This window comes from Agelaius phoeniceus, chromosome 21 (genome assembly GCF_051311805.1).
Source record: "Agelaius phoeniceus isolate bAgePho1 chromosome 21, bAgePho1.hap1, whole genome shotgun sequence".
NCBI lineage: Eukaryota > Metazoa > Chordata > Aves > Passeriformes > Icteridae > Agelaius > Agelaius phoeniceus.
Genome location: NC_135285.1, coordinates 9,759,953 through 9,771,379, shown reverse-complemented (window position 1 = coordinate 9,771,379; position 11,427 = coordinate 9,759,953). Strand labels below are relative to the sequence as shown.

The 11,427-nt window shown below is 48.0% G+C and overlaps 1 protein-coding gene across 2 annotated transcripts; it reads left to right on the top strand.

The window, feature by feature from the left end:
• Nucleotides 1-1,402: 1,402 nt before the first annotated feature.
• STOM (stomatin) lies at nucleotides 1,403-11,425 on the top strand. Of its 2 annotated transcripts, none has more exons than XR_013184935.1 (8): nucleotides 1,403-1,597; nucleotides 4,759-4,862; nucleotides 5,686-5,758; nucleotides 6,662-6,744; nucleotides 8,462-8,665; nucleotides 9,160-9,294; nucleotides 9,740-10,941; nucleotides 11,027-11,425. XR_013184935.1 is itself a non-coding variant. In XM_054646362.2 (8 exons), the coding sequence occupies exons 1-8, from the start codon at nucleotides 1,549-1,551 to the stop codon at nucleotides 10,938-10,940; spliced, it is 960 nt and encodes a 319-aa protein (XP_054502337.1). In that variant the 5' UTR covers nucleotides 1,403-1,548; the 3' UTR covers nucleotides 10,941-11,425. The 2 variants fall into 2 exon arrangements, 1 of the variants encoding a protein (XP_054502337.1); XM_054646362.2 differs by having other exon boundaries at nucleotides 9,740-9,920; nucleotides 10,810-11,425.
• Nucleotides 11,426-11,427: the final 2 nt, after the last annotated feature.

Sequence of the window (11,427 nt, the reverse complement as noted above, 5' to 3'; positions counted from 1 at the left end):
TCATTTAGACAGCTCACAGGTTCTCCCTTCCTTTCACCTATGTGAAGAATTAGCCCCATGTGTTACATACAGAGCATAGTTAAACTCACAAAGTTGTAGACAGTAGGACAAAAAGGTTGTGGAATTACTAATATGAGAACAGCAGGTGTCAGCATGCGTAAATGTATTAATAGCAAAGATATGAGTAAAGGTAATGGACAGAAGGACTTTCAAAAGGTCAGAGACAGATTTAGTCTTTAGTTTCACGTACTGCTCATCTGGATCAGTCTGAAATCAACTGGCACACGCGTGGCAGGAGGAGCTCACCGCAGCAATAGGAAAAGTGTGCAAGAGGGGTCTTACCCTCACTGGAGAAAGTGCTGGTCATTCTCCAGGGTTGTTCTTATCACTTGGAGACATCGAGAACCACGAGTACATTTAGCATTCAGCTCCACTCCTACCTCTGCCTCAACCAATTGTGCTACCAAACCAAAAGTTTTGCTCATCGGGAACATAATGGACAGCAAGATTCAGGCTGTCCATTTAGGCTCTTCCAAGGAAGAGTTTAACAAAGAATAACATCAACACTGAAAATAAAAGTATTTTAATAGTCTAATACCATTTTTGTTCATAGGCTGCAATGTGTTTTATGATGAAGAAGCAATTGCCCTCTCTCAGTACGCAGTGCAACGTGACAGATGCATATTTGCACGTGCCCACTAATTACCAATATCCCATAGAGAAATAAAGGTTAAAGAATAGCCAGTAATTGTTAATGGACTTCATAACTCACACTAATATTGAATTCGACTTTGGAACTCTTGTCAGGTTTAACAATCTGGTATGCAATGCCTGTGTGTGTGATGTACTTTTGCACAGACTTTGTCTCTGTGGATGGACCTTGGAAAGCAGCAGAAATTGTTAATCTGGCCTCTTCCAAAAGGGATGAAAGATCCCAACTCTCCACGTGAGAGTGAGAGAACGTGGGGAAGAAAAGCAATAAAACCTCACAGAACATTAAACGACGCACGAGGCCGGGGCAGCTGGAACTTTCCTCGCCTCTCCCCTCAGGAGGGGATGCCCGGGGCTCACTCACCTCAGGCGATGGCTGCCGGCCGGCCCGGCCGCTCACTCCGTGCCTTCTCCTTCGGTCCTCCCTGCCTTCCCCTTCGGTCCTCTCTGCCTTTTCCTTCGGTCCTCATGGCTTCCCTGCCCTGCCTGCAGCCCTGGGCCGCCCTGCAGCCGCTTCCCCTCCGCTGTCGCAGGCCGGGCGCGGCGGCGGGCGGGGGTCGCTCCATGGCCGCTCCCTCACGCCCTCAGCGCCAGCGGCGCCCCCTGGCGGCGGGGGCGGGCGCGCGCGGCCCCACCCGGAGCGCGCGGCCGGGGCGGGGCGGGGCGGGCGCGCGGCTGAGGCGGCGCTGAGGCGGCGCTGAGGGAGCCGCGGCGGGACGGCGGTGGCGGCGCTGAGGCGGTGGGAGCGGTGGCGGTGGTGACAGCGGGGCAGCGCACAGGCGGCTCGGAGGGGACGCGGGACTGACGCCGAGGCGGCTCTGAGGGGACTCGGGGACCATGTCAGACGAGGAAGCGGGGTACGCGGCCAAGCCCCGGCGGCCTGCAGGTAACGGCCGCAGGGGGAGCGGGCAGGAGCTGTCCCCAAACGGCCCCGCAGCGGCCGCTCCTCGCGGGGCGCCTTCGTGTCTCTCCCTGTCTCTCTCTCCGCTTTTTTGTTTCGGTTTTAATTATTGCTCCATTTAGTCGAGGAGGAAAGTTTGAAGATGCTTCACCGAAGTTAAGCCCGCGAGAGGAGAGAGGAGCGGTTGTGCTTCGCTTCCCGGGCAGTCTCCGCTTCCCTGAGCCCCGGGGTCACCGGCGGCCCCGGAGCGACCCCAGCCCCGGCTAACGGGGGATGTTGAACCGGTTACCCGGCTAACGGGGCATGCTGAGCCCCCAGCCCCGGCTAGCAGGGGCTGCTGAACCGGCTACGCGGCTATCGGCGAATGCTGAGCCCCCAGCCCCGGCTAACGGGGCGTGCGGAGCCCCCAGCCTCGGATAACGGGGACTGATGAGCCCCAGCTATCGGTGGATGCTGAGCCGCAGCCCCGGTTAACGGGAGGTGCTGAGCCCCAGCCCCGGTTAACGAGGGATGCTGAGCCGCAGCCCCGGTTAACGGGGGATGCTGAGCCCTCAGCCCCGGTTAACGGGGGATGCTGAGCCCCCAGCACCGGTTAACGGGGGATGCTGAGCCCCCAGCCCCGGTTAACGGGGCACTGACCCCGCTGCCCCTTCGGGTACCGTGGCCGCAGGTGGTGATTCCCTTCCCGGCAGGTCCTCGCCCCGCTCCGTGCCGGAGCAGCACCAGGAGCTGCCCCGGTGGCACAGGTCGGGCGGGTTTCTGTGGTGCGTGGTTTCCTTTCCTGTGCAGTAACTCGGGTCACTGAGGGGGAAACTACGGAAATGATGACAGAGTCAACAGAAGTAATCTCTGGGACGCTGCACCAGGAAAGGAGAACAAGGAGAACTTAAAGATTGTTTTTTGACACTACTGTGGCTTTTCATCACAGCCAAATCCTGTCTAGGTGTGACTGGAGGAAGTGGTAGAATTCCTCAGGTGGGGCAATGAGTTGCACTGAATTTTTACTTCTTGGTATCATTATTGACGTGGGATTGTCCTTCCAGTTAGGAGGTGTTAGGTGTGTGACCTGGGCCAGGACATTTTGGAGGTGATGCACTGAGATAGCCCAACTGGCAGTTTCACTCCCTGGAAGCTGGAATGTTTTCCTGTTACTTCCATTGTTCAGAAACAGGCAACAGAAAAGTCCCGATTTATTTTATGCTTTTCTTGTTTGCAGCCAGAGAAGGAAATGTATTTATAAGAAAGCTTTGTGTACAAAGCCTTTGGCTGGGTAATTTGAGCTGTACAAATAACTGTGGATCTCTTTGGCCCTGGTGCCCAGTGGCACATCCTGGCTCTGGTATCTTTGGAGAGGATCTCCATTTCATGTGTAACTATCTTAGTTATTAATACCTCACCATGGTCACATCGGTGTCAATCTTGTCTCTGCAAGCCTTTCCTGAACACACTGCTGAGGTGGTTTCTCCTGCAGCTCTCATGTGATCACAATAAAATATGGAGTAAGTGGCATGAGACGTAGTTTTGGTTATTGGATGTCAAAATGTTGGGGTTTTCCCATCTGAAATGCTCTGTGAAGCATCTGTGAAGACACCTAATTCACTTTGAAATTGGCGTTTTGTTTTCATCAGGGCACATTTTTGCTGTTTGACAGTGGTGTGCTTGTTTGGATTGTGGAGTCTTTGCAGAAGGAAATAAATCACAAATGAACCATGTGCCACACCTCAAGCTGTAACGAGAACTTTCCTCTTCCATCTTAGCCTCCAGCACTAAGTGTGTATTATAAATTCTTAATACAGTTTGATGGCCCAAGTGATAATTTCTTGCTAAAGTAATGGTAACTGTTCCAGTCAGCCTTAAAGGCATTGAAGGCTGATTCAATTAAGATTTTGTTTTTATTTTTTTAATAGTCCTTCTCCTTGTGGTTTATTTCTCAAAAAGGTTGCTCAAGAATATTTGCATTTTTTTCTATTGCCTGCTTACACTTGCCCACCACAGCAGGCTATAAATCCAAGGTGGGGGCTTGCCTGCCTTTTAGCTCAGGGAAGATTCCAGTGGCAGGTTTAGGGGTACTGTCAGCCAGCACTTTGGGCAGGGTCATGCCCTTGTTTTCAGCCTGTGGGGTGGGCAGGGATGGGGATCACCTCCAGGAGCTGCAGAACCAGCTCATCCCACACATGCAAGGCATGGTTCTTGTGTCTCATAGAGTTTTCCACCAGACAGCAGCTCTCTCCCTTCTTGTATTGTGAAGAACAACACATTGGTGCTAAATAAAGCATCCTCTCTGCTCAATCTTGAAATTTGACATCATTTGAGGTGTGACTTCTACATGAAATTCCAAATCTCCAGAGTAGGAGGGTGAAACTCGGGGACATCCCTGCTTGGCAGCAGGCTCCTGGCAGCCCGTTAGGAGTCTCAGCTGGCAGGATAAGAAACTTCCTGTAGCTCTGTGAATGCCTCCCAGGCCACATTTTGGCATGGCTTTAGCAGGGTAGCTTTTGAAACCACCAGCTCGTTATTTGATCCCAGAGTAACCTTCAGGTGTCTTCCATTGACAGAGGAATAAGGCATGAGGAGTTTCTGGCCAAGAAATTCTTTATGGAGGTTTTATTTCATGTCCAGCTAATCTTGCACCTCATTTTATCCAACTTCCCAGATCCACTGGGTGTGAGAATTGTGGTTTCCTTAGATGTGCACCCCTGACAGCTGGAGCAGAGCCCAGGTTCCAGCAATGCTGTCCCAGAGCTGGCAGGCTGGGGGCATTTGTGTTCTGCCCCTCACACGAGGTTCCTCTGACTTGTCACAAAACAGAGGAACGTGATTCCCACTGCTGCCTGTGAGTCACTCTGCTACAAGAACTTGGGGGACAGAAAGGCATTTGGGAATTGAAACTTCAGTGTTGGTACACTTCTGCAAAAATGCTGCTTGGACAGCATTCTGCCCTCAGCTGTCTTGTACAACTTAGAGACCGATGAAAATCAAAGCAGAATTTGGCTTTTAATTTGATTTCTGATCTAAACCTAATGCATTTGGCCAGAGGAGTAGTGCTAACAGTGACATTTCTAGGAACATTTAATATTAATATCCAATTTAGGCACTTTAATAGGCACTCTTGGTTTTAAAAAGTGACAATTTCTGCTCTTTTGTAGATGATACCAACTCTGGCCTCGGTTTTTGTGGATGGATCCTGGTGATGGCCTCGATTTTTTTCACTGTTATTACATTTCCTATATCAGTATGGATGTGCATAAAGGTAAAACCGTTCACTGCTAAGGTGGATTAAAACTTTCAGCAATGCAGTGTGGCTATTATTGTTCTCAATTGGATTCATTGAGAAAATAAACACAAATTAATCTAGCTCTGTTCGTTCTTGAGCTATAGCAGACCCCAGCACTGCAGTGCATTCAAACCAAAAATAAAAGTGGTATTATAATATTTGGTCAAAATAATTCCTGCATTGGTGTCTTCACTGCATCTGCCCAGCTGTCATTAGAAAATAAGCTCATTTGAAGGATCAGAATAATTGCAAGAACCCATAACTACTCTTAGAGAACTGATTTTTTTAAAGGTATCTCCCTGTACATCACTCATGTAAATATGAAGTATGTAAATAGAAATCTGTAATTCTGTACAGGGATGTGGCTGCACGTGACACATTTGAAGGCACAGTGTTATCTGTGATCACTCTGAGGTTGATGTTTGCAGTTTCCAGACAGGAGGAGTTATTTCCTCCTGGCTTGGCTGATGTGGCATCAGAATTGGAGCTTGAAAAATCCCTGCTGGGTCACAAATGGTGCACTTTGTTGTGTGGTTACCAGGATATTCCTGATGGCTCTGCTGGTGCCTGAACCTGCCCAGGCGCCCTCCTGTTGAGAGTCTGAGCAATATTTCTTGTGGACTATTGTCCTGATGTTTTCCTTCTGCTCTTTGCTTTTTGACAATAAAGTTTTAGCTAAAATTCTCAAAAGCAGCCAGTAGAGAAGTGTGTATTAAATTTGAGACTCAAGCCTGTCCTAGCCCGGTGTGTACATAATTTGGAATCCATCATGTGCATGACACCCACCAATCTGTTGCAGATTATCAAGGAATACGAGCGAGCCATCATCTTCCGCCTTGGACGCATCCTGAAAGGGGGAGCAAAGGGACCAGGTATGTCCTGGACAGCAATTTCCTCCAATTAGTCATCAGCAAAACAATCATGGTGTAGAGACATTGCAGTAAAGTGGCAAATGGATTTCTCAAGAATTCTGTAACTTCCAGTAAGAGGATGTGTTACAACAGGAATTTATGAGCCTCGTGGGCCTCTTCCAGCTCATAAAGTTCTGATTTGTAGTCTGGATTGAGAAGGCAGCAAACTTAATTCTACCCAGCTCTCCTTTGTTAATGTACGATCTGCAGGCAGAATCAAAAGCACTAAATGTAAAGGGAGGAAGAATGGCATCAAATGGGTTATTTGAGAAAAGAAGGTTGATGTATCAGTTAAACCAATGAGTCTGAAAGCCTCGATATCCTTCAAAAGTAACAGAAGCCAGTGGAGTATTTGATAGTTTTGACAAGTTGTTAGAAACACTGAGACCTGGAAGAATGTTATTTTCAGCTGTTGCTCCTGCTGCTCAAAGTGACAGCAAGGGGCAATGGCTTCTTCCTTCATTTTCACCCAGGCTTTGCAATGTTCCACATTGCTGGAAAGCTGAAGAATCTCACTGAGCCACCAGAGGAGAAGGCAGGAGATTGGTGCTTGCCAGAATTAGGCCCCACAAGTAACTATGTGGGGAACATTTTTAAAAGTAGTTGTTAATAGTTTTGGGGCTGTTTTATTTCCAAATGTTAAAAATCTCTAAGTAAGTGCTACCCAGATAAATTGAAGTTTCTCAGCATGTATTTTGGAAAGTCTTACCTTGGTTTGGAAGCCACTAACAAGTGTTGTGCTGCTGAGTTCCTCACAAAGAGCTGCACAGCCACAACAGTTGGATTTCACCTTATTGCAGTAACAAGTTTTGTCTGCTCTAATGATCCATTTTCACATCTTCTTGAATGGATTTTTTGGCACAGGTTTGTTTTTTGTCCTGCCTTGCACAGACAGCTTCATCAAAGTTGATATGAGAACCATCTCTTTTGATATCCCTCCTCAGGAGGTGAGTTTGCATTTGCCTTTGCATCTACTAAAGTCCTTGCAGAATTTTGTGCACTTTGCTTTTCCTTCTTCCCTCTCAGTATTGGGTAATGTGCAGTTTGAATACAGATTCCCTGTGCAGTGCAGTGTATTGGGAAGAATACATCTATCCCTTGGAAATGTCATCCAGTAAGGGAAGAGCACTGAGAGAAAACAGATGATGCTCTGAGGACCAAATGAGAGAATTGAACACTGCCTGAGAGCTGGAATGGGAGGGGTTTGGAACGAAGGCTGCTGGGCTTCATGCAACATCCCCTAATTGCCTCTGTGAAATCTGGAAGATTTCCAGGCACAGCAGGGATCTGTCCTGTGCCAATTTATCTACATGTATAAACTGGCTCAAGTAATGGGATGAAATTAGAATATACATCAAATGCTATTTATAGCAGCTGGGGGAATGAGTGGTCAGCTCCCTTGTTGGGTTGGTGTGCACGTGGCTCCTGTGCCCTGCCCTGCACAGGAACATGATGAAGGTGCTGCCACTCATGGCAGGTCCTAAAGAACAAAAAAATTACTTTGATTTCTAGTCTGATTTGCCTTGGACATCCTAACTTTGTAGCACAATGTCTCCAGAGCATTAAGCCAGCTGAACTCAGTGCTGCCAACTCAATGGATAACAAAAGAATAAAACCCAAGTGTCCCTCTAAAAATAAGCTAGTGAACAATTGTATCCTGATGGTTATAACTGTATCACTCATGTATCAGGTGCATTTTGAGACACAGAGATGCTCCCTTCAAGCTGTGTGCTGCATCTGTTTCCTGTCAGATCTGCTGTGGGCTTGTTGCTCATGGTTAGTTGTAGATTGAGACAAATGGCAGCTGTCCTGGTACACTCTAAAGGGTAATTGGGAGAAACCTAATCACTGGCAGGCAGAATGTGCTTGCAGCTGCTGATGTACCATTAGTGAGGCCATCAGTAATCCAGTTTTTCTTTTGGCTTGATTAAATTACGCTTATGGATTTAGGTTTGTTTGTGTTCCTTATGTAGAGGCAGAAATCAATTTTTATTTGTTCAACATGATTTCTGTGCATGCTACTCATTCTTTAGCTTTGTGTTAGAAAAGCCTGCTAAAAGAGGTCGTTTGGGAAGGGACAGGGCAGGTGAGTCTTGAAGGGAATTGTGTACCATGGAACAAGGTTCTCTGAGCTCCCCTGTGCAGTGCCACCCTCCTGTCCCAGGAGGTGCAGTTCTGCAGCACAGTCCCAGGGCCCTGCTGTCAGGCTGCCTCACACAGCCCTGGGGAAACCTCACTGAAAGGCAGCCCAGGGACCTGCCTGGGTGTGATTCCTTGCCAGAATCACTGGTTAAACCTTCTCAGGTGAAGACGAATTTCAGAGTAAATAATTTCTGCCTTTTCTCTTTTTCCTGTCACTGATATGACTTGCAGATTCCTCTGTGATTTCGATGAAGTGGGTTAAAAATAACATTGAGGCAAAGTGAATGGAATGTGCTTTTCACTGAGAAGTTTCTAATCCCATATTTAGTCTCAGCTTTTCAGAGCTGTACTGGGAAGTTTGTGAATACTGGGGCACATTCCCATGCAGCATATGTGTATAAGGACTTTTGTGTTCAAGACAGTGGGAAACCAGGGCTTGGTGTAGTAAAACAAATAAGTGATTGTCTTAATAATTAACCTGGTATTTATGGAATATTCTGTACTTTCCCCACTGCTTTTCAGATCCTGACCAAGGACTCGGTGACAATCAACGTGGATGGAGTGGTTTATTACAGGGTGCAGAACGCCACCCTGGCCGTGGCAAACGTCACCAACGCCGACTCAGCCACCCGGCTCCTGGCACAGACCACCCTGAGGAACGTCCTGGGCACCAAAAGCCTCTCTGAGATCCTCTCTGACCGTGAGGAAATTGCCCGCAGCATGCAGGTAGGAGCATCTTGGAGCACTGCATCACACAGCAGGTAAAGCAGCAATCCCATGGACCACTTAAAGGTGGGGATTTGCTTTATCTGTAAGTGATCAGTTGTGATTTGGAGCTGTAGGAAAAGCCCTGACAAGATCTCTTGGGAGGGCACTCTGTAAAATAAGAATGAGGGACTAAAGCACTAAGGGTCAGTGGGGCTAGCATGTGGGAATGAGGGATACAGGAGAGGATGGCTTCCCTGGATCCTTGTGTCAGTCCTTCAGTGTGGGAGGAAACTGTGCCACAGAATTCCTTCAGTACATTAATCAAGCTCTGGGAGTTTTTGTTACTTTAAAACAGTTGTGCTCTTTTAGCTGTCACATCATACTACAAATACTAAAGCCCTGAGGGTCTGAGAATTTGAAGAGAATTCATTTGGTTTATTGGTCATTCTTTATATTTGGGCATTAGTTTGAGGCAGGTGTGTGGCTTCACTTACCTGTCCTGCCTTCTGTAGGTCACACTTGATGAGGCAACAGATGATTGGGGGATTAAGGTGGAACGTGTGGAGATCAAGGATGTGAAGTTACCTGTCCAGCTGCAGAGAGCCATGGCTGCAGAAGCAGAGGCTGCCCGGGAGGCAAGAGCCAAGGTAATGACATCAGCCTGGGGGCTGGATTTGGTTTTTCCCAAGTAAGAAATACACCATTCCTCTCAAGCCCTTGTAGATACAGAAAAGTACAGCTTGAGGGAGAAAGTAATTTCAGCTATCTGTGGGGAGTGCCTCTGCTTTTGAGAGGCAGTGCTGGAAGAAGCCCAAAAGCTTTTGAAGACAGAATAAATACTTGCATTGCATTCTCAAGACCTGATGGCAGCTTTTGTGATCCTGCATTCTGGATGGGAGGATGCCAGGCACTGGGGCCTGGAGAGCAAACAGGAGCAGCTTGTGACGGGTGGAAGCACGTGCCCAGGGCAGGTCATGAGCAGGGTGCCTGTGGTACCTGCCTAGGGCCGAGATCAGCCTGTGCATTCCCTGTTCCTCCTGTTTGGAGCTCAGTTTGAGGACTGAGCTCAGTCTGACCCGTTTGCCTCCGCAGGTGATCGCGGCCGAGGGGGAGATGAACGCGTCCAGGGCGCTGAAGGAGGCGTCCATGGTGATCACGGAGTCTCCTGCTGCTCTCCAGCTGCGCTACCTGCAGACCCTGACCACCATCGCTGCCGAGAAGAATTCCACCATCGTCTTCCCCCTGCCCATAAACATCCTGCAGGGCCTGCTAGGTGTGACGGAGTAGGGAGACTGGGAGGGCGAGCTCGGGGTCAGCCCATGTTTGCAGCACTGAGTTCCCTGTGTATTGTAGCTTGTGGCAGTGTTAGCAAAGTGGGTTTGCTGAGGAACCTTTTTGTTTTACTGAGTGTGTTATAGAACTTGTATGTAATGTTTGTGAATGTGGACAATCGCAATATCTGAAGTTGAAAGCCTCTCAGAAGGAGTACAAGCAGGTTGTGATCTTAAATAAACTTTATCCATATTGTCCTGGATGGAACACTTCTAATCCAAAGCCTCCTTTTCAAATAGAAGAGAAACCAGTTGTGGTAGAGGTGATCCAACATTTGGGATTATTCCTTCTACAAAACGGGTCTGTAGCCCTGCAAGGGAAGTAGAATACTGTCCTGGGGGCTCCTGAAAATCAGGCTTGTCTTCTCTAAACCAGTCCCCATTGATGAGAAACAGTTGTTAGTGAAACTTTCTGACTTTCTGCCACCCAGGAATGGCACAAACATGCCGTAGTTATGGATACAACGTGCTTGTGGTCACTGATGGGCTGCCGTTGTTATGAGGCTGTGTCTGCATAGAGTTGCACTGCTTTAAAGCACTGAAAAGGCTCTACATCTGTTTCTCCTAAAAATATGTTTTAAAAACCAAAGTGCTGCATTTCATCCAGATCTACAACCGTATTTCTCTAGGAAATGACACGTCTGTAACTAGCAGCAGGGACGAGTGGTGTTTAACAGAAGGCACTGCACTGGTGCTTTACCTGTGGGTGCTGCTCTGTGCAGACCTGGAGTGGTTGTTGTGTCAATAAGGGCTTACATTTCAACCTCAAAGCAGCTGGGCCTCAGCTCACATAACCCAAGCTGTTGAACTTCCTGTTTTGTACCCCTGTAGAACGGATTAATAAGAGAAGAGATGGAGACAGCGTAGGGAAGACTAAGACTCGTCAGGCTGCCACCAGTATTGAGTCTGACATCCATAAAATCTGGGACGAGGCAGTGGAACTGAAATGCCAAGATCACTGATGTAAGTGCCCTTCTCCCACTGGCCAGCATAACTCCATAAGTAGTTTCTTATGCCCTTTCTGCTCCAATCAGCTCTGTATTTACAGGTGATTTAGGCCTGGGTACCTGTGCCTCGACACGCTGTGCCTTTGTCACTGGCAGGAGATGCCCAAGTGCTGTTGTTTTTCTACCTGTCTGCTGGGCAGGTTTTCCTCTGCATCACCAAAGCAATATACTCTGTGTTTGTCAAGGTGGCAGCTGATGTAAGCTGAGCTTAACTTCTGGCTGGGAGCGGGAGAAACAGTTAACAAAGCTGGAATAATTAGCATTGCTGTGCTCAGGCACTTGGAGTGGGAAGCAGAGCCACAGCACAGCTCCAGGTTAATCCTTGGGGAAGATGAGTCACCCTGTAACTCCCGCTGCTGCAGGTGCCACCCCTGTGAATTCTTGTTGATAGCACAAGATGCTTTTTTGCTCTCATCCTGAATAAAAAAACATGCTGTTTACT

Bases quoted from the DNA above. Each gene is read 5' to 3' on its own strand.
- STOM (XM_054646362.2), top strand. From the start codon at position 1,549: ATGTCAGACGAGGAAGCGGGGTACGCGGCCAAGCCCCGGCGGCCTGCA. The intron at 5,759-6,661 runs GTATGTCCTGGA...TTTTTGGCACAG, and splicing joins AGGGGGAGCAAAGGGACCAG to GTTTGTTTTTTGTCCTGCCT. The intron at 8,666-9,159 runs GTAGGAGCATCT...TGCCTTCTGTAG, and splicing joins AAATTGCCCGCAGCATGCAG to GTCACACTTGATGAGGCAAC.